The following is a 27,520-nucleotide window of genomic DNA, read 5'->3' as shown; positions in this document are numbered from 1 at the left end:
TGACAGAAACCATGGACGTAACACATCAAGATCGGGTGACGTACCATGTACGAGATTTTTGATCACGGAAAGAGATGATTCCTCAGTTACATTCAACGGTCTAACAGCTAGTATCGCAGGAGTATGATTATGAGAATCGACAATAAAAGTACCTGTAAGATATGACTTTGAGAGATTATTCGACAAATTCTCAGGTTTGGCCAAATCTGATTCAGCTAGTATATCATATATTGCGTCAACAAATAATGGGGAAATTCCATAATTACATCTTTTTTTGTTCAGTGTAAGAAAAGAATCACCTTGAGCAAGCACAGCTATCGTAATTCAACTGCTTTTATAGGATGTGCTGCACCTAGCCATTGATTTTTACGTATATTACAAACATTTCGTTAACCAATCTTTAATGATTCATGTTCCGTTAACAAGAATGAGTTACTCAGAGATATATTGTAATTATAAGAGATTCAGTTGCAAACTTGAAACGACACCGAGATAAACAGTACAAAGAGCTGATGAATACGTGCCAACAAATTACTTCGTCAAAGCCATATTGAATATATACGATACGAAGATTATAGAGATTTAAGGTCGTTTATATTAGGCGGAATTTCAAAGTGTTTTCTTCGTCTGGTTTATGTCTAACTGGTTGGTCGAGCTTTGGGTCACGTAAGCCGGTTGTAGTCCAGTTCGTATGTGGGCTGTTCAGTGGATATGAGAATACCGACAGCACAAAGAATATATCGGAATAGTAATCAATGTTTCTACTACGATTATTCGAAATTCGCCTCTGCCAAGGTTGAATTTCTTAAACGGAAACAAGATCGATCTGGCTATCTATATGTTGACAGTTTCAGAAAAGAAATTCTTCCAACTTTTAGAATTGTGGAACTTCGCCATGGCAGACTAAGTACTTGTGTTGCTGTTTTCGTTCCACCAAATCGCTACACTACGCGACCGTTCTCCCAAATATCAGAGTCAAATGAATGTTAGTTGTTAATAATAATTAGTGTCTTTTTGATGGGTATGTTTCACACCGAAAACTAAGGGATGAAATAGAAAGCTTGTTCTGGAACTAAAACAGCAAAATCTAAACAATTGCTCTAGTATTATCTCTCATGGGTCTAGATATCGTTTAGCAAGCTAATGATGATCTAATAAATTGCTTCTATTGTTTCAACCCTTCGTTTAATTGACCATAATTATGTGAAGATTTAGACCATGACTACTGAGGCTACGCGTCCCATTTACACTATGTGATTTACGTTCCTACTTGAGATTTATTTTTTGTTGAGTGCGTTCAGCAAATATCCTGTGAAAGGTCAAGGAGAAAGCCAGTGGGTAAAATTCCGTGAGATATTGGTGCATTGTGCTCGTTCATTATCGTTATTCACTCAACTACTAACAGATCCTATGTCAATAATTAAGCGCTAATGAAATATCTTTTTTAATTCGTTTTACTTTGGACTTTCGCTACTTGTCTATACATTTCCATCTGGTGTGAACAGATTATTTTCTCCATAGGACCACACAGTCTCCTTTAGTTTACTGGATATTGGAATATAATCCCCATAATCGTTCACAGTGTGAGTAGAGGTCGACTACACCATTAATTTAGGTGTCGCTGAGCCAAAATGTTTTGTAATTGTTCGGATTCTGTGGAGTAGGGTAAGCAAATTACTGTAACCACTAGAATTGGGTTTCAACTGCAAATTGATCAATAAATGCTGCAGTTTGCTTTCTTTTCCATTTGTTAACTTTTTTCCATTGCTTAGCTGCAACGTAGCTGTCCATTTATTAAAATGTAACCTATTTTTTCACTAGTTTGAATATATTCCACTTAAATTGGGTCGCTTACTCAATATATAGTTGTTGAAAGTCATAGCTTTTTACTTGAACAAGTAATGTTAGCACTATTGATACTGAACGGCGGTTTTAAAGAATTTATTGATCTCATACTTCTCAGTAAAAATAAGAAACAAGAAGTTCACGAAAGCGTTTCTTTTCAGACGATTCTTCTCCGTTCGTTTTCATACTTCCATTTTAATATTAAACATTTTAATCCTATTTCGTCGTGCTCATATGTAGCGAATGTGGATGATGCACTTTCACCCAGAATACACGACTTTTACTGACAATACCAAGTTGCAAATCAACATATTACGCGATTACCTGCTAGTTTATGCCTCTTAACCTTCGCTGAGAAACATACGCCACTCACCAGTATCTACTGAGCAATCCTTTCCAATTCGTTCCAGTTGCTATTCATCCTTTTAATGTCTGCTTCCAATTCCCGACGTAATGTGTTCCTTGGTTTACTTCTCCTTTTGCCTTCAGGATTCCAAGTTAGCGCTTGTATCGTGATAAAGTTTTGTGGTTTCCGCGATGTATGTTCTATCCACCCCCATCGTCTTTTCCTGATTTACTCTTCAGCTGTAAGCTGATTTGTTCTCTTCTTTCACAGTAGGCTGTTTCTGATGTTATCGAGCCAATGGATCTGGACTATTTTACGCGGACAATTATTTATAAATACTTGCACTTTTTTCTGATGAATGTAGTAGTTCCTTAAGTTTCAGCTCCGTACAGTAGAAATGTCTTGACGTTTGTGTTGAAGATTCTGACTTTGATATTGGTTGACAGTTGTTTAGAGTTGCATATGTTCTTCAACTGTAGGAATGCTGTTCCTGCTTTGCCAATCCTTCAGATTACATCTGCATGGGATCCTCCTTGTTCATCGATGATGCTGCTGTCCAGGTACGTGAAAGTCTCCACCTGTCTCAGAGCTTTTCCATCAGATGTGATTGAGTTGGTGTTCTTCGAGTTTTGTTTTAGAATGTTGGTTTTTCCTTTGTGTATGTTGAGGTCAACTGGTGCAGAGACTGCTGATACACTGACTGTCTTCAGCTGCATTTGTTTGTTGTGTATGGGATAGAAGAGCTAGGTGATGTGTGAAATGCAAATCGTGTAGTTGCATCCAAACAGTTGATTGTATTCCGTGCTTCCCCTGAGATGTGGAGGACTTCATAATCCGATTGACCAGTAGGAGAAAGAGAAATGGAATAATTACTCACCAATATGTGACACCGTTCGTCAATTGAAATGGATCTGTGAGCTGTCCCTCATTCACAACCTGGTAGTGTAGTCCGTTGTTTGAATTCCATGTGATGTTGATTAATACATTCTTTCTCGTACTTATCTCTCCACGATATGTTTTGTGTTGGGTTTTACGATTTCATCTTAATGTGTTCAACAACAATCACTCACTAATCGATATTTTGATTTCATATTATGGGAGGATCGGTTTTATTCAGTAGGTCTGTCCGTGAGGATCCACTCTTTTTGCAAATATATTCATTTCTACTATCAATTGGCCTATGTAATTGACTAGCTTAGTGCACCTGACAAATGTAATTCTAGTCTACATTACTAGTGGATTCACAGAAATTTGTATCCATTGGAAATCAGTTATAAGATAAGCCTATAAATTTATGAATTCAAAATTATATGCAATGGCGTTAACTTTTCTCATCTTACTTTATCTCGAACCGACTATAATTTAACAGAACTAAGTATTTGATTTTGAACCAGTGACTGAGTTCTATGAGGTTTGGAGCAAGATCTAAATGTTTTAGTTACATATTTTGAGCGGTAGTCGATCAACACTCTTCAGGAGCTTTAGACTGTCCAATGGTTTTTTTTCAGTTGTGATCAGTTTTTGTGGAATGGGATCTTTTGATATCCTTTTCGCATAAATTAACAGATAGTGTTTTATTATTGGGATAATTACCGAACTATAGATTCACCTAATTGATTGACACAACTTACTAGGATGCATGTAGGGACAGTCAGCTGAGTTTCAGATTAAATAAAAAGCGTATTCTGCATTCTGCTCCTGCGCAGTATAAAAAATACTAGCTATTGATTATTGGTAAATTATATCACAAACACTTCTTGTGGAATCCTCAGTTTGTTCAGTGTTATCTTTTTCTGTTCTTTTTTACCTTACGTATGGACAGAAGCTATTTCAAACGACATCGTAGTTTAATATACTTTAAGGAAAATTATGATGGTATATACACATATATGTACCAACTGAAAATGGTACATCATTTCCACGCATAAACATATGACGATTTGTATGTTAAAAAACCCAAGCTAATCCAATAAAAAAGTGATATCTTGTAAACTGATTAACAGAATATACATATCAGATACGTTTATAAAGAAAGAGAAAAATGGAGTATGGAGATTGGTCTCTACTTTTTAATCCTTGCATACTTTAGGTAGCTTTCATTTAAGCAAAGATTCATGTTTATTGTTATACATGCTTTTGTATATATGCATGTGTATACATGTCTACGCTTTCTACTTCTGTATTGTGCGTTAATATATATATATATATATGTATATATATATGCCCGGACCGAAGCTGGTAGCTTTCGCAGGAGGCAACCCCCAAGTCTCTTGACTTAGAGGTATGATCCTCGGGGCAGTAAAGCAACGTCAAGAGATGCCGCCTCATGGTAGTAGGTGACCAAAAATAAGTTCATACTCCATTCGTTCTCTCAGGATCCTGCAACCCATTTACATCGTTGACTTTCTGGCTTCCCTAGGTGAAACCTCTGGATCAACCAACCCAGTCTGGGCTCCAGACGTTCTCACTTCATTATTGCACGTTCGTGAAAATACTACCATGCGAAAGCCCCCGAATGCCCTGGTACGGCCGAGAGTGGGGAGAGTTCGCTCTCCCTCTCGAAATGCTCTCACATGGCCAGCGAATATATAGCTTCTGCCAGGGAAGTCCTACTCACTGCCTTCTCGTGGCGGGGGTGTTGTTCACAAAAGTGAGAGGACGAAAAGCGAATGTCCGGTTCTTTAACCGGGTTGGTGGACAAGACGAGTCCACCTAGGGAAGTTGGAAAGCCCTGATTCCAAACCAATGGTGCGCATGGGCTCCAGTATCCTGAGGGAACAAATGGCGTACGAATCAATTGTTGATCACCGGCTATTATGGGACTGCATCTCCTTACGATGCTCCACTGCCTTGTGGATCAGATCTTTCGGTCAAAGGCTCCGTGTGTGGGCCCCTAAGAAAACCACCTGCTTCAGTTTGGGCACCTGGGCAGTAACACAGCCCTCACACAAATCAAGTGAGATTCGTGAGGCGCATATGTATCTGGTGCTTCCTTGTACCAATATTTATGTGTTTAAGTAAATAAATAAACCATGCGAAAGCATTAGTCAAATTTCTTCGTCAGGGGATACAAACGTGTGACTGTTTCAGGGTATTTTAAGAGAAAAAAAAGCAGTTTTTCAACAATCTTAGCTATACCGGGTCATTCTGACTATGTTTATTTAGTCCATAATACAGAAATTCACTGGGACGATATAACATTTTACATTGTTTACTTGTAAAGCGTTGTCAAGTAATGTTCAACCAATATGTCTCATGGTTTACTTAATGACAGTCATTTTCATTTGTATTTCGATTTCTTCAACAGTTGTGATCAAATGATTCTTATACTTTATTTACTTATAATGTTATATAATTTGTTTTATATAGCTGAATGATCATTCGTGAACTGTTTGTCACTGTATATTTTTGATTTCAATAAAATGAAACTATTCCATCTGATGTGTTTTATTCTATACATGATAGAAACAACTATTTTAAGGGGAAGAAGACATTTTGTCTATTGACCTAATTTAGATTATTTGAACACTGTCATCCATTGTTAGTTATGTGTAGGTAAGTAAGAATTAATTAATTCTGTGGGAGTGATAACAGTTAACTTATTGAACTGTAAATTTTTGGATTCAATTATCAACACATATTGGACTTTAATGGCCAGAATTGTAATGGTTTAATTAATTTTTCATATTTTTCTAAATTGAAAGTAAGAAGCGATATGTTTTATTCGCTTTGATTTAGTATGTCAGACAACAAACCGTACAAGTTATTATGCAACTTACTAATGATAATGAGCGAAGATTAATACTCATCATTGAATTTCACAAAATTTAATAAATTTTAGGTAATCCTTTCCTCTGTGTGTTATAGTCAATCAGTGGCACTGTTGAATGAAATAAATATCTGGTCAAGAAACTGAAGTATACTTGCTTCCGGGTTCTTGCAATTAGTGAATTAAATATCCTATTGATATACTCTCTAGCTTCTTTCTTCAGAGAAGTTTTGAAGCTTTATCTCAAGCGTTTTGATACTACCTTTATAGCTAACACAAGATGCTTTCTTTATCTTAATCTTTCTTGAAGTATTGTTGCTGACTGTATTAATGTTCAGTGATGAAAGAATTATCCTTCCACGACGTTGGGTGTTAGGAAGCGCCAACTGCATACACACCTTTCAAAGTATTTGAGTTGACCTTTTCAACAATTAAAACACTTTTTTGTCTGACTAATTATCATTTTCCACAGGGTTGGATAAATGCACTTGATAAATGTTTCCTAATTTATTTGCCTTCTAATTTGTCGTACTTTCTATATTTTGAAAGTTGAAATACTGGACTAATTTTATTCATCGATTCAGAAATTGCATAAAGGTCTCTTATTAGTATAATCAGCTTTTTGTGCTTTAACACATATAGAGTGAACACTTATTGTATTGTCCCGTCTAAAAAATTGATAAGAACAATGATGATGTAAATACTAGCCTTCAGATTGCATAATAAAGTTTTGCGAGTCATTCGAGTGATATTTCGAATCTATCTATTCTGGTGAGCTAATCGACCAATTCAAGCAGTTCATTACCAATATTTTGCTCATATGTTATGTCTATCCAATCTCATGGTAGCTGGACGGTACAAGGGATATATATAAGCTATGTTAGGTCGTGAGATATCTTTCGTTATTAACATCTTGTTATACCAACTGGTTCTAAACTTGCATTAGTATATTTATTTAATGTTGACGGGAATCTTCAGCCCATTTCATGTGCAAGTTAGTCCCCTGTACGTTTTCTCTAATAACCTACGACTCTACACAACATGTAGAAGTGAACTAGATGTAGTCATTCTAGACCCATGGTCCGCTTGTAAAGCATCACATTTTTCTACCTTGTACTAGTATTCATTTCTATCAGTCATAATATGTCTAAAAAATATCGTACAATTATTTTCTGATGTTTTTCTTACAGGTAGTGAGTCTATTACAGCTTCCAATGCCAACATTACCCCGATTTCTGACTATCCGTTCTTAGAGCATAGTAAGATAGAGTTCAATCCTTCAAAATCAGATCAATCTAATCACTTGCTTCAATCAAAATTAATGAGCTCATACGACATAAATTTCATGAAAACCAGTTTATGTGACAATCAACAAAATAACAATGTAAAATCTCTTCCCACATCTATTGATAACGTATTATTTCCAAGTATGAAAAATGAAAGTACTGATCAAAATTCTATGAATAATAAATTATCTGATAAAGATTTTATAGTAGATCCTACTATCACTATTTCTACAGATCAGTTATTGTCAAAAGTCATCGAATTCCTTAATCCTAAACAAGTCGATTGGTCAAACAGCTCACCAGTTAAAAAGTCATCATCCCGATCTTTAATTCATCGTGTACATAGTGATGCTGTGTTAAATAGGAAAATAAGTAAATCTTGTAAATATTTGGCGAAGGAACATGATTATACTACTCGGACTATTACTAATCCACCTATATATCATCGTTCACGTTTTCATTCCAGTTCAAGTTCATCTGCTTCTTTGTCATGTTTAAATATTGATGATAATGAAGGTTTTGAGTACGATGATATTATTTCTATCTATACAACTAAAGATGAAGTAATGAGGAACATTAACAAAAATCAAATGACTATAAAACATTTTAATCATGGTGGTAACAATAATGAAGATGACGGTGATGATGATCTAATTGATGAGGACAATGAAGATATGGATAACAATATTCTTCGGCAACTCGACACACTATCTTCTCTTCTTAACACTAAGTCTGATAATTTCTTTCAAGGTCAATCAAGTGAAATTTCATCAGATTTAAACAAAAGTACATATATTACAAATAAACCTGATGACGTATTAATATCATTCTCATCACCGTCATCGTCACCAGGAATTAATAAACATCCTAATAATTTATTACCTAGTAGTGATTCTGATGCAATAAAATTCACTGATCTTACACAAAAGACTGTTGTACTCACGGATGAATTAAACAAACTAGGTGTTACACTTGATCGTTTATTGTATAAACTACAAGCGAATCAAATTCAGCTGGATCAGGCGGAAGATAATTTAGATTATATGTGGTATTTAAGAGATAATTTAGATGATAATTTTCCATCAAACACATCTGATTGTTGTTCTGAGTTCGGTTCAAGTGATGTTGAAGCAGAAGCTTTACTAAATGATGATGTTGATTTAGATGGCAATGGCAGTGATGATAATGAATATAAAGGGACAGATAATGATTATTGGTCATCACATGGTAGGATGACACAATCATCTACTCATCCAAATGATTACTATCCTGTCCGTGGTGTTTCTGGTTATTTGTTCAGTTCACATGGAACACTTGATAGTTCTCTTTACTCTAATTTAAAAATACCAAGTGAAAATTGTAATTATCATTCATCAAATTTGGATTCAGGATTAGAACAATCAGTTATGACATGTTCTGAATCATATGCGCATATGCTTTCACCAATGTCAGAAAAACATTTAGAAAATTCTCTTGGTCACCACTTTTTATATAATAGATATTTATCAAATTCTCAAGTTTTTAAAAATTACTCACATTCACTTTCAAAGTATTCACGTTTTAAAAAACGATGTAGTTATAGTCAAAGGAAACGAATGTGTAGTAGTGAGAGTAACCATTTTTCTACAAATGTTCTACCTGATTCTGATGGTTTTCTACATCCAGGTGGGTTTTTGAATTGTAGTTTATTTTATCCGGAATAGGTGTAGATGAGAGTTTAAAGTTGTTCAGTTATATGACTTTGAACCAAAATGTTGTTGACATGTCACTTATTCTACCTTCGTTATAAATAAGTAGTATTTATTATTATCTTTTTATATTAACTAATTTACCATGTACAGATTCGTGTACTTGTTTGTAAGCTATACTAAGTATGGAGGCTAGTGGTTATACCTGGTTGCCCAAACTGAAGTAGATGGAGGGTTATTCGAATCTGCGATTTAGTGGCTGAAAGCCTAGTGCCTTATAACCGCTAAGCCACTCCTCATTAACCTGTTGTATTTAGAAGTTACAGCACATAAATCTGTATGTGATGTTCAGTTTCGCCTATTTATTAAGCTTTATGGAGCGTTTCTGTTGGATTAGCTGTTTTTTTATTCAACTGAACTATAAAACTATCTCAACGACTAGTGATACAGACTTACTTACTTACTTACTTACTTACTTACGCCTGTTACTCCCAATGGAGCATAGGCCACCGACCAGCTTTCTCCAACCCACTCTGTCCTGGGCCTTCTTTTCTAGTTCTTTCCAGTTCTTGTTCATTCTTCTCATGTCTGTCTCTATTTCTCGGCGTAATGTGTTCTTTGGTCTTCCTCTTCTCCTTTGACCTTCAGGATTCCATGTGAGGGCTTGTCTTGTGACACAATTGGGTGATTTCCTCAAAGTGTGCCCAATCCACTTCCAGCGCTTCTTCCTGATTTCTTCCTCCGCTTGAATCTGGTTTGTTGTCTCCCACAGTAACTTGTTGCTGATAGTGTCTGGCCATCGGATCCGAAGTATCTTGCGTAGACAGCTGTTAATAAACATCTGTATCTTCTGGATAATGGCTTTCGTAGTTCTCCACGTCTCTGCCCCATACAGAAGAACTGTCTTGACATTTGTATTGAAAATTCTAACCTTGGTGTTGGTTGACAATTGTTTTGAGCTCCAGATGTTTTTCAGCTGTAGGTATGCTGCTCTTGCTTTACCGATCCGCGCCCTCACATCTGCATCTGATCCACCGTGTTCATCAATGATGCTGCCCAGATATGTAAAGATTTCCACATCCTCCAAAGCTTCTCCGTCAAGTGTGATACAGACTTATCAAGTATTATTAATTTCTCTTGTGTTGTCAGCGCAATAACTTTCGTTTTTCATATATAGCCTTCAATCATCTAATTGTAGCCTTGATTTTATTTATATCTTTTGACCTCTCAGCCGGTATAGGTTGTCTACTTATAAACTTAAATAACACTTGGCCTCTTATGCTTACAACTCCGCCTATAGCTCTTCTAGAGTTACTGCTGGTCCCAAGCCCACAAAAAGGAGGAGGGTTGGGCATGGGGTTAGCGAGCCCCATCCAGTAGAAAACTAAGTCGCTAAAAATACACTAACCAAAAAAATAATCCAAACCATTTAAACTCTGCCCTGGGAGTTGAAGGAAGAATTATGACGCCTCATGATGAAAGCCGAGATTCTTCGGAAGTGACGAGACCGATGCACCTTCTAACAACCAGAGCAATACTCTTTATAGGTACATGGAACGTCGGGACAATGTGGGAGACCGGGAAGACTAGTCAAATAGCAATGGAAATGAGGAGATATAACGTGGCAGTACTCGGAATCAGCGAAACACATTGGACACAAGCTGGACAACAAAGGCTAGGTACAGGAGAGATGCTGCTGTACTCCGGTCACGAAGGGGAAAATGCTCCACACACTCAGGGAGTTGCTCTAATGCTGTCCAGGGAAGCAGAAAATGCACTTGTAGGATGGGAATCTCATGGATCTAGGATAATCAAAGCATCATTCAAAACAAAGAAGGAAGGGATCACAATGAATGTTATCCAATGTTATGCACCCACCAATGACAGCAACGACGACGATAAAGATCAGCTCTATGAAAGGCTGCAATCAAGTATAGCGAAGTGCTCACGAAAGGACCTCACCATCTTGATGGGAGATCTAAGTGCTAAAGTCGGAGTGGACAACACAGGATATGAAGATATAATTGGACGACATGGACTAGGAGAGAGCAATGAAAATGGGGAGAGATTTGCAAATCTATGTGCATTCAACAAATTTTTTATAGGCGGGACAATATTTCCACACAAAGTTACATGGATCTTGCTGGACCACACCACAAAGAACCAGATAGATGATATTTGTATCAACAAAAAATTCTGAAGGTCAATGGAAGATGTGAGAACCCGGAGAGGAGCTGACATAGCTTCAGATCACCACTAGCTGGTTGTGGCCAAGATGAGAGTGAAGCTAAAGAATTACTGGAAAACTGGGGAAAGAGCACAACAAAGGTTCAATACAGCCTTCCCTCGAGATACTGACAAGCTCAACGAATTCAAGATAACTCTCAACAACAGGTTCCAAGCTCTACAGGATCTACTGCAAGAACAAGAAACTACTTTGGAGGACAACTGGAAAGAGATAAAAGAAGCACTAACTTCAACGTGTCAGGAGGTTCTTGGTCCTAAGAAGCATCATCACAAGGAATGGATCTCTATGGGAACCCTGGACAAAATTCAAGAAAGGAAGAACAAGAAACTAGCAATTAACAACAGCCGAACACGAACAGAGAAAGTCAAATCACTAGCAGACTACGCAGAAGCAAACAGGGAAGTGAAGAAAAGCATTAAAGCCGACAAGCAGAAATACATGGGAGGACTAGCAACGACGGCGGAAAAAGCTGCGAGAGAAGGGAATATGAGACAACTGCATGACATAACGAAGAAACTAGCGGGTAAATATAGTAAACCAGAGAGACCAGTCAAGGACAAAGAAAGAAAGACAATCACGAAGCTTCAAGAACAGAGAAAAAGATGGGCAGAATACTTCAAGGAACTGCTGAATAGACCAGCCCCATTGAATCCACCGGACATCGAAGCAGCACACACAGACCTTCCTATAGATGTCACTCCACCAACGGTCGAAGAAGTCAAGATGGCCATTAGACAAATCAAGAGCGGGAAAGCGGCAGGACTTGACAATATAACAGCTAAAGCACTGAAGTCAGACATTGAAGTAACTGCAAACATGCTTCGCCTTCTATTCAGGAAGATTTGGGAGAAGGAACAAGTGCCAACGGACTGGAAAGAAGGATACCTCATCAAGATGCCAAAGAATGCAGATTTGAGCAAATGTGAGAACTACAGAGGCATCAGTTTGCTGTCAGTACCAGGAAAAGTTTCCAACAGAGTGTTGCTGAATCGGATAAAAGACGCAGTAGACGCCCAACTTCGAGATCAACAGGGTGGATTCCGTAAGGATCGGTCGTGCACAGACCAAACTGAGACACTACAGATCATCGTTGAACAATCAGATGAGTGGAATTCGTCACTATACATCAACTTCATTGACTATGAGAAGGCGTTTGACAGTGTGGACAGGAGAATATCATGGAAACTTCTTCGACACTATGGAGTTCCTGAGAATATTGTCAACATTATCCAGAACTCACATACAGTACAATGTGGTGCATGGAGGACAGCTGACAGATGCACTTTCAGTAAGGACCGGAGTCAGACAAGGCTGTCTACTCTCCCTCTTCCTCTCTCTTCTGGTGATTGACTGGATTATGAAGACCTTGACATCCAAGGGGAAGCACGGAATATAATGAACATCTCAGAATCAATTAGATGATTTGGACTTCGCAGATGACCTATCCCTCCTATCCCATACACACGAACAAATGCAGGTCAAGGCAGTTTGTGTAGTAGAAGCCTGCGCATCAGTATGCCTCAACATATACAAAGGAAAAAGCAAGGTTCTCAAATACAACAGAGAGAACGCCAAGCTAATCACACTTAGTGGCGAAACCCTGGGAGATGTGGAATCTTTCACGTAGCTGGTCAGCAGCATCATCGATGAATGTGGAGGATCTGATGTAGACGTAAAGGTAAGGATTGGCAAAGTAAGGAGAGCATTTCTACAATTGAAAAACATATGGAACTCAAAAAAACTGTCAACTAACTTCAAAGTCAGAATCTTCAATACGAACGTCAAGACAGTTAGTTCTACTGTACGGAACTGAAACGTGGAGAACTACTACATCCATCATCAAGAAGGTACAAGTATTTATAAACTGTTGTTTACGCGAAATACTCAGCATTCACTGGTTGGATACTATCAGCAACAGCGTTTTATGGGAGAGGACAAACCAGCCTCCAACTGAAGAGGAAATTAAGAAAAGACGTTGGAAGTGGATCGGACATACATTAATGAAATCACCAAACTTCATCATGAAGCAAGCCCTAACTTGGAATCCTGAAGGGAAGCGGAAAAGAGGAAGGCCAAAGAACACAATACGCCGGGAGATTGAAGCAGATATGAAAAGGATGAATGTTAACTGGAAAGGATTGCCCAGGATAGGGTTGAATGGAGAATACTGGTGGGTGGCCTATACTCCTCAACGAGGGGTAACAGGCATAAGTAAGTAAGTAAGTAAGTCTTATGCTTACGTATTAGATCATATACTTTTTATTAGGAAATTATCTCTTCACTTAATGACGATTGTGGTTTTCACCCTAAACATTTAAAATAAATTATCTATCTTTAATCAATTTAATAATGAATGTTTTGTTAATCTGGATACTTAGATTAATAAGTAAAATTAAACTTGTTGACATAAAACTGGAGTTTGTTTACATTCACAAAGAATAAATAACTATTTGTTTCCCCTACTTTGCTACCAATTGTTTTCTGTCCTCTATATTTAATCAACATGCACTTCATTTTATTATTGTATTTCCTACGATTACAGCATGTGATTAAACCACATGATACTTTATCTTGGGAATACATTCCTTTTTCATTACCGTTCATTTTATGTCGATCATTAGTGGAAACATGAAATCATTAGTTTTGTACTAGTGAATACTTACAGTGATTTATGATCGAGATCAACACCATTTATGTGAAACTAATTATTCATGTATCTAAGCTTTCAACTTTCGGTTATCCGCGTATGTGTTGAAACCCCTTATCTATATAGTTTTAACGCTATCAAAATTCGTGCAAAATAGCCTAAGTTATGATATTTTTATGTTGGTATATTTATTGTATCAGCTCACAACTGTTGTGATTAGTTTTTAAAAGTGTAGCCAATGAATGTGATCGATTCACGAAATATTTTAGTTTCTTCTAAAACTTTATAACATATTATTATTAAACTATTGGCAACTGAGTACTCGAAGTTCCATAAATGTCAAATACTTAAGACATTAATGCAACGAACCAGGGTGGGGAGAGTCCCCACTCTCCCTCGAAATACTCTCATATGGCGATGCGTATATACACAATGCCAGGGAAGTCCTACTCACTGCCTTCTCGTGGCAAGGGTGTTGTTTAAGAACTTAGGAAGATGAAAAACGAATATCCGGCGCTTCAACCGTGTTGGAGGGTATGGAAGATCCACCTAGGGAAGTTGGAAAACCTTTATCCCAGGCCAATGGTGCACATGGACTGCTGGATTCTGAAGGAACAAGTGGCGTATGAACTTATCGTTGGCCACCGGCTACCGTGGGACTGCATCTTCTAACGTTGCTCCATCCCCATCCCACACAAACTAAATAATGACTACAATTAGAAAAGCTATTCGCGGTTTAATTCTTATTCTCGTAAATCATACTCAAAACTTTTTAATATTCATTTTATTTTATATTGCGTTGCTTGTCTATTCCTTTATTCTTTAACTCCTACAGCAGCTCGCATTTGATGGAAACCCTGTCCTATCTAAACGATCTCAAATGACAGACTGGTCAAAAGTTGAATGTTACCAGCTTTTACGAAACCACGTATGTCATTCAAACATTCATTAACAGTCGGTTATGTGCTGTTATTATTAGAATGCCTAATCAAAGTGAGAAGAGACTTGTGTGAAAAACGATGTATTTTCATCATCTCTACCTACGCCCCGACAGATTTCAGCTCGGATGCGATCAAGGATTAGTTTAACCACCAATTAACTGTTCTTCTACATAAATTGCGTTCGACATTGTGGTGCTAGCCGGAGACTGGAATGTTCAGGTTGGGCGTCTGGGCACAGAGGAGAGTTGTTTAGGTGGCCAATAGGGACTTGTTGGTCACAGGCAAGATAACTGTGACTGTCTACTGCCAATTTCGCAGACAACAACCTGTTTCTGGATAATACTAACTACCCACATAGTCATCTCTGATATGCTACATGGCACCTTCCCTCTTCATTTCAAACCTAGACTTAGATTGATCACACTGCGCTGGTTTAGCTGTGTTAATGATAGGCGCTCCTTTTGGTGTACTTGTCTAGACTTTGGTCATGCCCGTTTATCACAACTTTGATCATGTGCTAATCCAATCATAGGTTTCAATGGCCAACAAATTTACTGCCTTAAATAGATAGATGTCAGCGAATTGGTTCCAGCTTCTGTTGTAACTAAATATCCAACCGAACTTGGTTCAAGGATAGTTACCAACCCACTGAAATTTCATGACACCATGAAAATGGTGAGTAAAGTAGCTTGTGGCTTCGTGAAATATCCCATTTATATGGATAGAGTTTCGACAGACTCTTTACAGCTAGTTGAAGCACCTCGGTATACTCCGGCTAACCGCAAGTTTAACCGTGAACGAAGATTGTTACGCAATGAAATTGTGCAAAGCTTGTATAAGGACCGGGAAGCCCGGTGGTTGTTGCGTACGGATGACTTGGGAGCATCATCTGTATTCGGTAACTCCCGGAAGTCCATTGAACTCATCCAAGTCACTGGCAACAAGAGGTCTGGTGTGAGTAAAACAATCTGTAAAGAAGATGGGATGCCAATCACTAACATCTACCGACGTCTTGGACAATGAGCAGAGTTTCTCGTGGAATAGTTCAACTGGTCTATCGCCCCCTTGATATCGATCAGACTGTCCTGTCCTCCATGGCCTGTGACTACTGATCCAATTAACAAGACGGAAGTCCACAAGGAACTCCAACTCTTGAAGTGCTACAAATCACCAGACCCAGATAACTTACCTCCGGCCCTTTTTAAAGATGGCGGTTACTTTCTGTTTAAGGAACTGACCGAGTTGTTTACAAAGGTCTGACAATTAGAGAGTGTTCCAACATCATGGAATGAGTCGATAGTTGTCCCTATATTTATAGAGGGTTCACCTCGTTTCTGCAACAACCATAGGGGGATAAGTCTACTTCCGAATGCATCCAAACTATTGGTTTCCGTCATACTTAGCAGATTGTTCAAAACCCGAGACTGGTATGGGATTCTAGGGTTTCAGCCAAGGAGGCCAGTTGGCCGATTTTACATAGGGTGTGTACGCTGAAGGCTCCAATATGTAGTTTGGAGTGAGGTTTCAGTAGACCTGGGACAGTGTATCGCGCACTAGAATCGTTGGTCATAGTGACACTGGAGAAGAGAGCCAAAAAAGGAAGTTTGGAGTGGAAATTCGATGTAGGAAAAATGATAGGAATTGGAGAGGGAGACTGATTATGAATACGGTGATCTTGAGTGCTGTTAGAGGTATGAGGGCAGTTATCACTTCCCGGTTGCCCACACCATGGAAGGGTTTTTCTGGAGGTACCTGAAAAGGATATTGGATTAGAAGTAGTCTTAGTGACCTGAGAGCATGACCGCAGTGCCCAAGGGCCTACTGCTTGAGATTGGTCACACACGACCTTTTTGTGAGTAGTTTTCTTGTTAGCTCTGTACTTGTTGAAACCTTACCGCTGGAGACAGATATCCGTGGAATAAGGCGAGGTGTGTATTTTTAGGGTCGACCTTTTCAAACCCCATCCCTCCTTGTGACAAGGCAGCATCGCTGTTATGCTGGTTGTCTGAAGGAAACACCCTACTGCCGTCACACCTCTGTACAGTCAACAGTACGACTTCGCCCTCGAACCCTGGGTTTGTCACTTTTAGTCTTTGTTGTTTAGACTTTGTTACGTGATATGTAATGGGCCACAGGGCATAACAAGTATCTGTAAGTATAACAGGCGCTTGACATCTAAGTACAAAGTACTTTTACAATACTGACAGGACTCCGACTCTACATTCACATGGTGTAGTGAGCGGATAGAAGTAGTCGAGAAGTTCGTGCATCTGCGCAGCTGAATGAGTGATGAGATCGATCCCAGTATAGTGAAAGTCAGAGCGGCTTATGCCAATGTGAGCCATCTTTTCTGCCTTCGGGATGTTGGTCTGGCTGTAAAAGGTCGGATCTACAACGCATCGGTGAGAGCATTTTTGTTCTTTGCTTGTGAAACCTGACCTCTCCGAGCTGAGGATGTTACACGACTCTCTGTGTTTGGTCAACGTTTTCTCGGAAGGATTGCTGATATCCCGTGGCCACACCATGTTAATAATGCAGGGTTTCAGCAACGTGTGTTCGGGGGCGAGGCGATAACTCAATTGATGTTATCATCTCAAAACATCGACTTCTGTGACTTGGATATGTCCCACGAATGTCGTCCCAGAGAATTCCACGTCGTGCACTATTTGCCGACAGTGCAATGACATGATGTCATGGTGCGAAAGAAAGCTGTACAGGATTGGCTTCTGCTGGACCTTCTCGACTCCTTATTTGGGGTCCTAGAAATGGTGCAACACAGTGGTTAGAGACGTCAGATATTGGCTCAGAATAGAAGCCAGCGGTGATTCTTCTGTAACTTTTATTTTCTTCATAAAGATGAACGTAACTTCTTGAATTGAAAGAATGCTTTCTGGTCATATTTTTGCCAACTGAACTGCTTCTCCCATTATTATTATTATTATTATTATTATTATTATTATTATTATCCCACTCTCATACACTGATTTCTATTCATTGTTGTTCTTCTTTTTTGCTATACTCACTCTAGTTTCTTTTTCTCTTCACAACCTCATTATTATTGCGCATATGTATTCGGTGCTCCCTTGTACCAATATTAATTTGTTCAAATAAATAAATCAACCAAACATTTTATTCTCTTAATCGACTTGAGTGAAAAATAAGTAAAACTATTTTTATAATAATATGAAATTATTTGATTTCAATTTTTCCTATAAATTAAGATCATATCAGTCACGTAAAATAGAAACCCCATCGTGTTAGTCGAATGTTTTTTGTTCGATACCGGGGTGAAAATTGTGATCATATATTACCAAGGAGTTTCATGTGTAAACGAGATGGCTGTTCATTGCTATCTGGTGCTCACTGATAACCTTGCTGAACACAGTTTGTGACTATTAACTACTCCTAATTTGTACGACTTCCGTTGATAATAACATAATTTAAATAAAGAGAATAAAATGATAATCTAAAAGTTACTGTAAGTTTTTAATGCCCATTCTTGGTTTCATAATAAACGAGCAACATTGTTAACACATGAAATAAGGATAGAGAGTGAGATAGTTGAGTGTGTCATTCTCTTTAACGAACTTAGAAGTCTCTCAGTCCTGGTGGGTTTGCGTCTGGCAAAATGTCAGCATGAATTCAGAAATCCCGGTTGCGTTTTACCAACTTGTTTTACTTGTGGCATAAGTGAGATATCCATTTGCCAACTGAAGAGCAAGTTTGTTGCGCATCAGTTCTCTCCTTTCTACTTTATGTTTGTGAAACGCTGTATTTACAAATAGAGGGTTTTCTCAGGTTACTAGTATTTAATCATAGATGTCTACGAAGAATTGCTCCCATATTTTGGGATAATTATGTCAGCATTCCTTAAGTTAGATCCGGGATGTTAGGTAATTATGCGAAATCGGTTGACGAGGTAGTGAACCCTTATTGACTGAGATGTTTGGTACATACATTACATATTCCCATCCTCCGACTACCTCGACTCGCGATGTCTGATGTAGGGGCATTTCTAAAGGAAGCTTAGGAAAACCAGTCTATGAAGACACTGGCTGTTGGAATGGGCCATATGGATAAGTGTAGATTACCTTGTTGGGGTCCATGTGACCAACGGTTAGCGACTTTGAATGATATGGCTCATCCTAGTTCAGGATAGCAAAGGTGCATTCACTTCTTATCTTCCTTTAGATCCTTAGTTTCTGAGTTCCTCACAAGTATCTTATTTCACCAGTCTTTATTATCTCGAAGTGTATCTTCGACAACTGATCTTTTGTATTACCATTAGTACTGTGATTACCTTTACTACTCTGGGATTCGACCCAAAAGTTTCATTTCGCTGTGCTCATATGGTATAGCAACTTGAATCAATCTACACATGTGCCAGATTCTACGCTGGGTTTGACTGATGGACTAATGAAATATACATTCTATATTAATTCGTATATGTTTTGTCGGCGTAACACATTTAGAACAACTCCATATCAAAAGTCGATTACGAATTATATTTAGGATACGTATATTTCAGACATGCTTATATTGAACAACAGACAAGCAGCAAAAGATCTAGCATTGAAGTTCGGCAATACACCAACTTCGAAAATAATGTGATTCAGTTTTTATAAGTCATGTAAGAGTTGCAAGAAGTGGATAGATGTACGTTTTATCTTACACACATTTATAAAACATGGTCAAGGTTATATATATTTGGCAAGGGCAAATATTATGTATGTCAGTATATATGGGAGAATTTGAATAATTCATCTGTCCAAAGATGTAGCTTCTACTAATTGCTACAGACGATGTCCTTAGTTAATATCCCAAATTTTTACTTAAATTATTATTGACTTATATAGATAATTTTGCACAATCTAAATCAACTCTTTTTCAAAACAACGTTTATTTCACATATATTCTTTTAAACCATAAGATAGAACAAAAACACTTAACTTCAAAATGGGCTTTTTCATTTTACGCCTACCGTTATTGAAAGCATTAGAAATATGGTTTTTCTGTAGCTTATCTGCGCTCGCTTTATACACAAATGCACTAAATAAACATTCAAATTAGTTGGTGAAACTAAATATCAAGTAAACTGAAGAACGTAATTCATCTAGTATTGTTTTTTTGAATCTTCCCATCGATGTGTTAGGACTGCAACTGGTCAGTCTCTTATTGGCATATGTGCACACTGTGCGTATTGCCTCAATATAGCCTTAATTCACAAGCATGGTAAGCAGAGATGGATAGTGGCTATCAGGACTCAGTGGCCGAGTGGATAACGTGATGGCGTTTGAAGCGAGGGTACTGGGTTCGAGTCCCAGACTGAACATCAACTCTGAGATGCAGGTGCATCCAGTTGACGAGTCCCAAATAGGACGAAACGCGCGTCCTGGATTCCTTTGCTAGCCACTATCCATCTCTGCTTACCATGAAGAACGTAATGTTAAGTGATGAGCAAATTATGCAGCCTTTACGTAAATTCTGCCATATGCATGATTTGCTTAAGTGAACAAGGCACATTTTTGTTTTATTAGACATAAACCCCATAATCTGTTTTATTGAACAGACAAAGAACAATTATAATAGAAGTAGAATAATAGGGAGTCAATTTATTTTATAGATGTTCATTAACTGCTTGTTTGTTTGTGTTATTATTTTTCTGTTGATTATTTTCCATAACTTTGACTAGAACAACCATAACGATTAGAACGAGGTAATAATAATTCATTGTATGCAATAGAGTCATTTTCTATACTCACAATTGAATTGAGTGAAGTGTTTTGAATGATGTGAAGAAATATGAGATAGACGTATTCACACGAATGATTGGAGTAAAAAATGATCTCTTTCTAAGACAAGGTGAATAAATGAATGATCTACAAGACAAAAACATGGAGGAGTGGACTTTGACCATATCTGGTGTGATAGAGTTATCCACCACAGGCAATATATAAGCGTTGAAGTTGGGCATTAATGAAATGGGAGTCCAGCTCAGTGGTTTAAAAGTTAAACATTCTCACGTGATATCGAAGGTCTCAGGTTCGATTCCTGAATGTGAGGTCGTTGACTTTCGCTACTGACGAGTCCCAAACTAGAACAAAATAGTAGTCAGGTGCTCTCAGGTTTTCAATGGTAGCCTAGCTAAAATCAGTTTGTGATTTAAACTAAGAAAATTCTACAACCTCTACAAATCTCCTATACCGGGAAATATATAGATGGAGTTCAAAAATACACACAGTCAAATAATTGGTGACGCGCGCTACCTAAAACTTAACAATACGAGTTGAGAGATTAAATATTTCTTTTAAATTATTTCCTCATCAAGGGCCTACACTAATATATTAGGTTTTACAACTGTATAAAGTCAATCTCCAATAAACGGTGATGAGTCAATCCAACAATCTAGTAATCATTTAGTAACACAACGTCTGGAAAATTAAAATTAAGGTCTAATATCATAATCATGTGGTTATTAAAACTAGTATGATTAAAATTAGGACATAGCATTTAACAAAATTGTAGCGTTTTGAAAATTCGGGGTTTTTTGAGCAACATAATCGTAACTAAGTAGAAGGCCAAGGTAAATTAAAAGTCTCTATTAAGTTTTCCTCTATGCAGAAGTTAGGTTTATTGATGAGTATTCCCATTGGTTTCTGTTGTATGTAATAGCTGGTTTTTGGAAATCCTAGTGTAAGTACCCAACAATTGTTGAAAGAATTTAAATACTTCATACAGGTTTAGATAAATGTATATGTACAAACCACGCAATAAGAGCAAGCATATTTCTTGATGGATAAAATAACAAAAAGGGGAACGCGAATAAAAATTAGAGTTACCATGATAATAACAGATTGAGAACCGAAGAAAAAAGAGTGTTAGAGCAGTCCACAAAATATAAAAGTTGAATTAATCCGTGTTGTAAATTGAAAAATGGCTAATTTCGAGTCAACTCAGCCTCAAATAGTGCAGATAACTGACAAAACAAAATAACATCATTAGTCACGTTTAAAAAAGGTATAGAGGATAAGAAAAATCATACTCTTTATGGTGTTGGACTCAAGCCTAGTAACGTTAGCCTCAAACGCCATCACATTATCCACTTAGCTACTGGGTCCTGGATTCCACTGCTAGCCACCATCCATCTCTGCTTATAATGCTTGTGACAATTCGCATAGATGCCAATAAGGACTGATAAATTAAATTCTTAAACATTAATGAGAAGACTCAGACAACCAGTACAAAAATGGATAAGAAAAAGTGTCTTAAAAGGAAGTCCAGACCATAATGAAGGGTAGGGGAAAAATTAGAACTAAGTGCAAACCGACCCTAAACAAAGAGATCGAATGTATGTACGGATTAAGTTTCTTTGATTCGATGCCAATTGCTTTAGCCACAGGTTAAGTGTAATCTTCCACCTTTTTATAGATTTTTAGAATTTTGATCATATAACTGGGAAGGTATCTTCAGTTTTAATGTTATGTCTTTAATCAATTAGGTAGAAAAGATTGGCATCATCAATCGATTTTCTAACGACTTTTCTTAATTTAAAAGCAAGATGTGGACTTCTAAAGCCGAAAAGAAACGTTTGTACTCAAGGCATGTTTGTACTATTCACTAATGCAGATAAATATAAACTATATTTTTCACAAGTAAACTTGTTTTAAGAAAGTGATCAGAGAATATTAAAAACAATCCTACTGGAAAAATCTTTTTGACAGTTTCATTTATTTAATTTGGGTAATCGTATTCACAGCTAATTTTCGTAGATAATGGTTTATAATGAAATAGAGGTGTCATAAAAGATTATCAACAGCTATAAATACGATTGTACAGCCTAAATAAATGATATTGTTGAAAGGGAATTTTTCTCTATCGAATCGTTTTTAATTCTTCAATGACACAATGAGTTTCATTATTTGGAAAAAAGATTAGCTCAGATTCACTAGTTTCTAGATTTCTCTATAAAAATATGACTATTTTTTCTTCACCAGTTATTATCATCTAACTAACATTGGAAATTAAGAAACATTCTATCGTTATTCATCAACATTGTCTTCAATCACTGTTTTCAAGATTGAATCCACAACCCTGAAATCGTGTTAACAGTTATAAGTCTGTGACAATTTCTCGAAATTTTATCAGATCGCAAAATTAATTTCGTGGCCATTTCCGATCAGTATGTACCTACCGGTCTTAAAACTTCCTGCAGCTCTAATGAGCTTCGAATGCTCATCTTTCGTTACTACATTCAGGAACAACACGGCCGATAATATTGATGTCTGTTTATAACTCTTAGCGGATCGTATTATGTATATAAATTGAGTTTAATCTAGTGTTTCATGTAAGATCGAAAACAAATCGCCCATTCACTAGGTAGATATTAGTGGATGGTAGTTGATTGACTGAAAGATTATTACATACAGTAGGTGATTGCTTTGTAATAGTAGCAAGTCACAAATGAGTTAAATACTTAGTTTTTTCCAATTCCTGTGTTAACTGCTGTACAGCATATACTACTTGTGAGTGGTTGCAACCTAATCACTTCAGTCATCAGCAATTGCTTACTAGAGCTTGGTTCATGAGCTTGGCGTTCATCAGCAATGTAAATGGGATGTTGTATCTCATACCGATGGATCATAAACACCGTAGTTCTAGTCATCTTCCTATAGCAGAGTGATTGGAATTGTCTAACATAAGTATTTGAAAGATTCATACTGTAAGATAAGGACTGCTCAGAAGTCACGTACCAAAATATTCGAAATAAAATTGTCAAAAAAGTGCTTCAGTCTTTAATCTGTTTACATTTCAGTAGTTTGAATTAGTAAATAATCGAAAGACACCGATAATGGTGATCATAAATCCAGCTACGTATAGATTATTGATGATCAGTTAGATTAAATGTGATTATGGAAATTTATCTTATTGCACAATGGTATATTATCCTTTAAAGAATCTATCAGTGTAAAAAGTAGGACGTATTGTTAATGGATCTCCTTGAGAGCATTCACCGATTCTCTGAGCAAGTTTATCTTTCTTAGAGACCCACAACAGCTGGGAACACCCTGGAATTTCATTCGGTCAATTATGAAACTACTTACTCGGCCGAACGTTGATTGAATTCAATAGTCGAACAATACTTTCGGCTTTATTCCCTCTATTTAGATTGTGTTTACGATGTTTAAATTACCACTACCAGTTTCGTTGTATTTATACTTCTCTCTTCTTGTTAATTCTTTTCTCACTATGTTGAAGTAAAGTTTGCTAACTTGGGCTGATGTGTATACATTTCCGGTCTTCATAGGTTTTTTGCTGATCAAAATTTATTCATAGCTGACTAATGGAAGAATACAGTATTATTTTAATTACAATGGTAACGAAACTAGTAAATATTGTGTATAACATATCAGTTTGAGATCTCTTGTGAATCGATTACTTCTGGCGCACTGAAGATTTTTCAATCGTTCTTTTGTACATTGTTTAGACCTTTTTTATTATTTAACTGAATGAAAACAGTGAGTGACTCATAATGTTTACAGGACTAGATTAATATGGATATGTTGTATGGTTAGATATGTTTGGAATAGTATGAAGGTAAATTTCTTATTTTTAAATCTTTGACATATCGAACACCTTGGTTAAGGGCTCTGGCTCGAGACTGGTATGTCCTAGGTTCGAATCTCGCGAGTGCGGGATCGTGGATGTGCACTGATGAGGAGTCCCATAATAGGACGAAACGGCCGTCCAGTGCTTCCAGGTTTTCGATGGTGGTCTAGCTTCAATTGACTCATGATTTCAACTGTGAAAAACATTTAAGACTATCCGTAAATAATGTCTAATCAAATATGCTTGATTTGATCACACAAACAATTTGTTAGATATAAAAACAACCAAGGTGTTTTTCAAAGTTGAAATCATGAGTCAATTGAAGCTAGGCCACCATCGAAAATGTTTTTGTTTTTATTATGAACTGATATTATAGGTTTATTCTACAGAATGACCTCAAATAAGATGCAGTCCATGGCTAAGGTTGAATTATTAGCTTCTACATAATGATTTATCATACTGAAGGTATTTATTAAAGTGAATTAAACATGATCTCCGTTTTCCAACTAGCTTAATTTCAATACTGTATTCTTATAAAACAAAACTTCGAAAATTCAAATGGCTTCACTACAATTTCGTGTCAAAGTAATTTGCTTCCTAGAATTAACATGTAAAAAAATTTCCGCAAGTATTTCAAATTTCAGAGTAATTTGTTTATCATATTAAACCATAATGGTTTAAGCGTAAACAAACTTTTTCTGAACGATAATTGATCTAAATAAATAAGTTTCACCCGACCTACGTAATCTAATTTCGGTATTGATCGATTATCACATGACAAAATTATTGTCCACAGAAGAATTAAATCTACCGAAATTGTTTAGATATTTATTCGAACGATGTTTGTTTGTTGTGACCGATATAAAATTAGCTATATACTTGATCTTAGTGATAAAACTTTATTGATGTAGTGACTTAGTGGACACTTAATATTTTAAATATCCGTGTATTCATATACTCGTTTATAATGAATGATCCAATAAAACAAACGTCCTGATGATAGGAAAAATTACAAAACCTAGCAATAACTAAAAAGTAAGGAAGCTTAATCAAGGATTTTATTTTAGTTATGAATTACTCATTGGTAATTGTGCGTTGGCCTCATGGTTAAAATAATTGAACTCCAACCACTATTGTCTTAAGTTCGGACCCAGCTTAACGTAATGCAGTCTCAATAAACTAGTAGTATCAATATCCCTGATTTAAGTAATATGGCTGAAACCTACGCAAGTACATGAATATGTACTCTGTGAGCTGATTCATCGCCATGTCCTAAAAAAAATCAGAAATGGTAATCTTTGAAATCCATGATATAAACATTACTTAAAATGAGTGTCAAAACTTTAGGGTTGTGGTTACCAGCTCATTATTAGAGCCTCGTTCTGGTTTGAAGTTTTACGTTGTTAAAGTCAAGTTCAAAATAAAACTCTACCTCTGTGAAATACTTTATATTTTAAAGTAATCCTTCCCTTTATATTGCCGTATGAAATTCTTAATACATATTGGTTGAGTTTTTAAATTATCTACTGTCGAATAGATGGTTTGAAATACTGGTTTAATCAATTATTTTGTAAGCATGACGTCCATAAAGTTGTCTGTAGTGGTTTTTTATACTTTTTTATGATAAATACGTAGACATTTGTTATTGATCTCAACTTTTTAAAGGAAAAAAAGGTAATGGAAAGGATTTCAAGCATTTTTCATTCCTAAACACACAAACTGTAGACATTTTCCTCTATTTTGTCTAAAATATTTTACTTTTTATAACATACCACCTAAACAATAATTATCTATTTTCTAGACGTTTTCACTGGATTTCTATTCTTAACTATAATCACGTTTTCATGGTATCATCATAAATATTATGTTTTTCTACACATAAATGGTTGTTTATCATTTGTCTTGAAGTCTAAAATCCAGCAAACTACTGATCGATATCTCAAATTTGTGCATAAATTTACATAAGGAATCACATAAATTGCTTTATTTCCGGTGACTCTTCATCGGTTCAATATAATTTCATCTGAACCGATCTGATTAATAAAGTTTTCGCTAACAAGATTAACTGTAATTCGAGAGGAAAATGTAATTTCTAGTGTTACGAGATGTAAATCGATTATAGTGCACAGAATTTGTTGACTGTTTTAGTTTGGAAATTGATCGATTCACTTTTCAAAGTGTAACAACTGGGAACAGTAGGCCATACTTCATCTAGTTGCTACTAATCAGTGGATTTTTTTTGTACATCTGAGTTTCATTTTATTTTTATTATTTATTTGTTAATAAAAATGATTTACAAGGTTAATTAAAACGATTTCAGTAAAACACAAGACAAGATATAAGAAAGGCTTTTAAAGATAATAGTTCACTTTGAAAAAATATAAGATAAAGAAGCGAAGAATACATGACAAAAGATGGGATATCAGGACCTTATTAAGTTAGGAAATTTAATATACCGCTTCTGGACATGAAGACCAGGTTAATTGCTTCCGTTATGCCCGAGTTTCTCATCCAGAGGTAAATAAAAGTCCACCAGTAGTTCTATTGTTTAACATCATCTCTACCAGGATCTACTTTCAAAATTACTCATAAAGTTAGAAAAACAGGCTTTATATGAAACTGGACAGGAAATTTGTGCAAAGCAAAGGCTTTGGAAGCCCATCGTTTGTAAATTTCTCTTTGTGTTTAAAAAATAAAATCTCTTCGTTTGTAATTACATGGGCTGAAATTTTTTTGATTGAGATTCCTAATAGTTAATTATAGACTGTCTCTTTCTCTCTCTCTGTCTCGTACAGGATTTAACGTACGAAAATACCGTTAACACTTGATGAATAAATTTCATGTATCGCTATTCACGTTTATTTAGATATTTGCACACTACACATATTTCCACTCAATTATATTTTTTTATTCCCTTCTTTTTATACAACAATGTAGATCTTACATTTGAAAATGATGGTCCATTGAAATGGTCTGAATCAATGAATATGAATTAATTTTACAGAGAATCATAGAATACTGACTTAATTATTTACATTTTATTCATGATTTTTCTTAAAAAAAAGAAAAGCCAACATTATTTAACTAATTTATAACTAATGTCTTTCAAAGTTTAATTTGTTTGTTTGTTTTGTTTATTTTTAA

General features: G+C 36.4%; 1 protein-coding gene across 1 annotated transcript; it reads left to right on the top strand.

Annotated features, from left to right (window-relative positions):
• Nucleotides 1-711: 711 nt before the first annotated feature.
• Nucleotides 712-27,520, top strand: Smp_197620 (hypothetical protein; the record flags this gene model as incomplete). The annotated part of the gene is made up of 4 exons (XM_018799212.1): nt 712-985; nt 7,151-7,809; nt 7,978-8,911; nt 27,314-27,520. 4 exons carry the CDS (start codon nt 712-714, stop codon nt 27,370-27,372), a joined length of 1,926 nt encoding a protein of 641 aa, XP_018651023.1. The 3' UTR covers nt 27,373-27,520.

This window comes from Schistosoma mansoni, chromosome 3, assembly GCF_000237925.1.
Source record: "Schistosoma mansoni strain Puerto Rico chromosome 3, complete genome".
Classification (NCBI taxonomy): Eukaryota; Metazoa; Platyhelminthes; class Trematoda; order Strigeidida; family Schistosomatidae; genus Schistosoma; species Schistosoma mansoni.
Note: the sequence above shows the minus strand (reverse complement) of the source record. Positions and strands in the feature narration are given on the sequence as shown.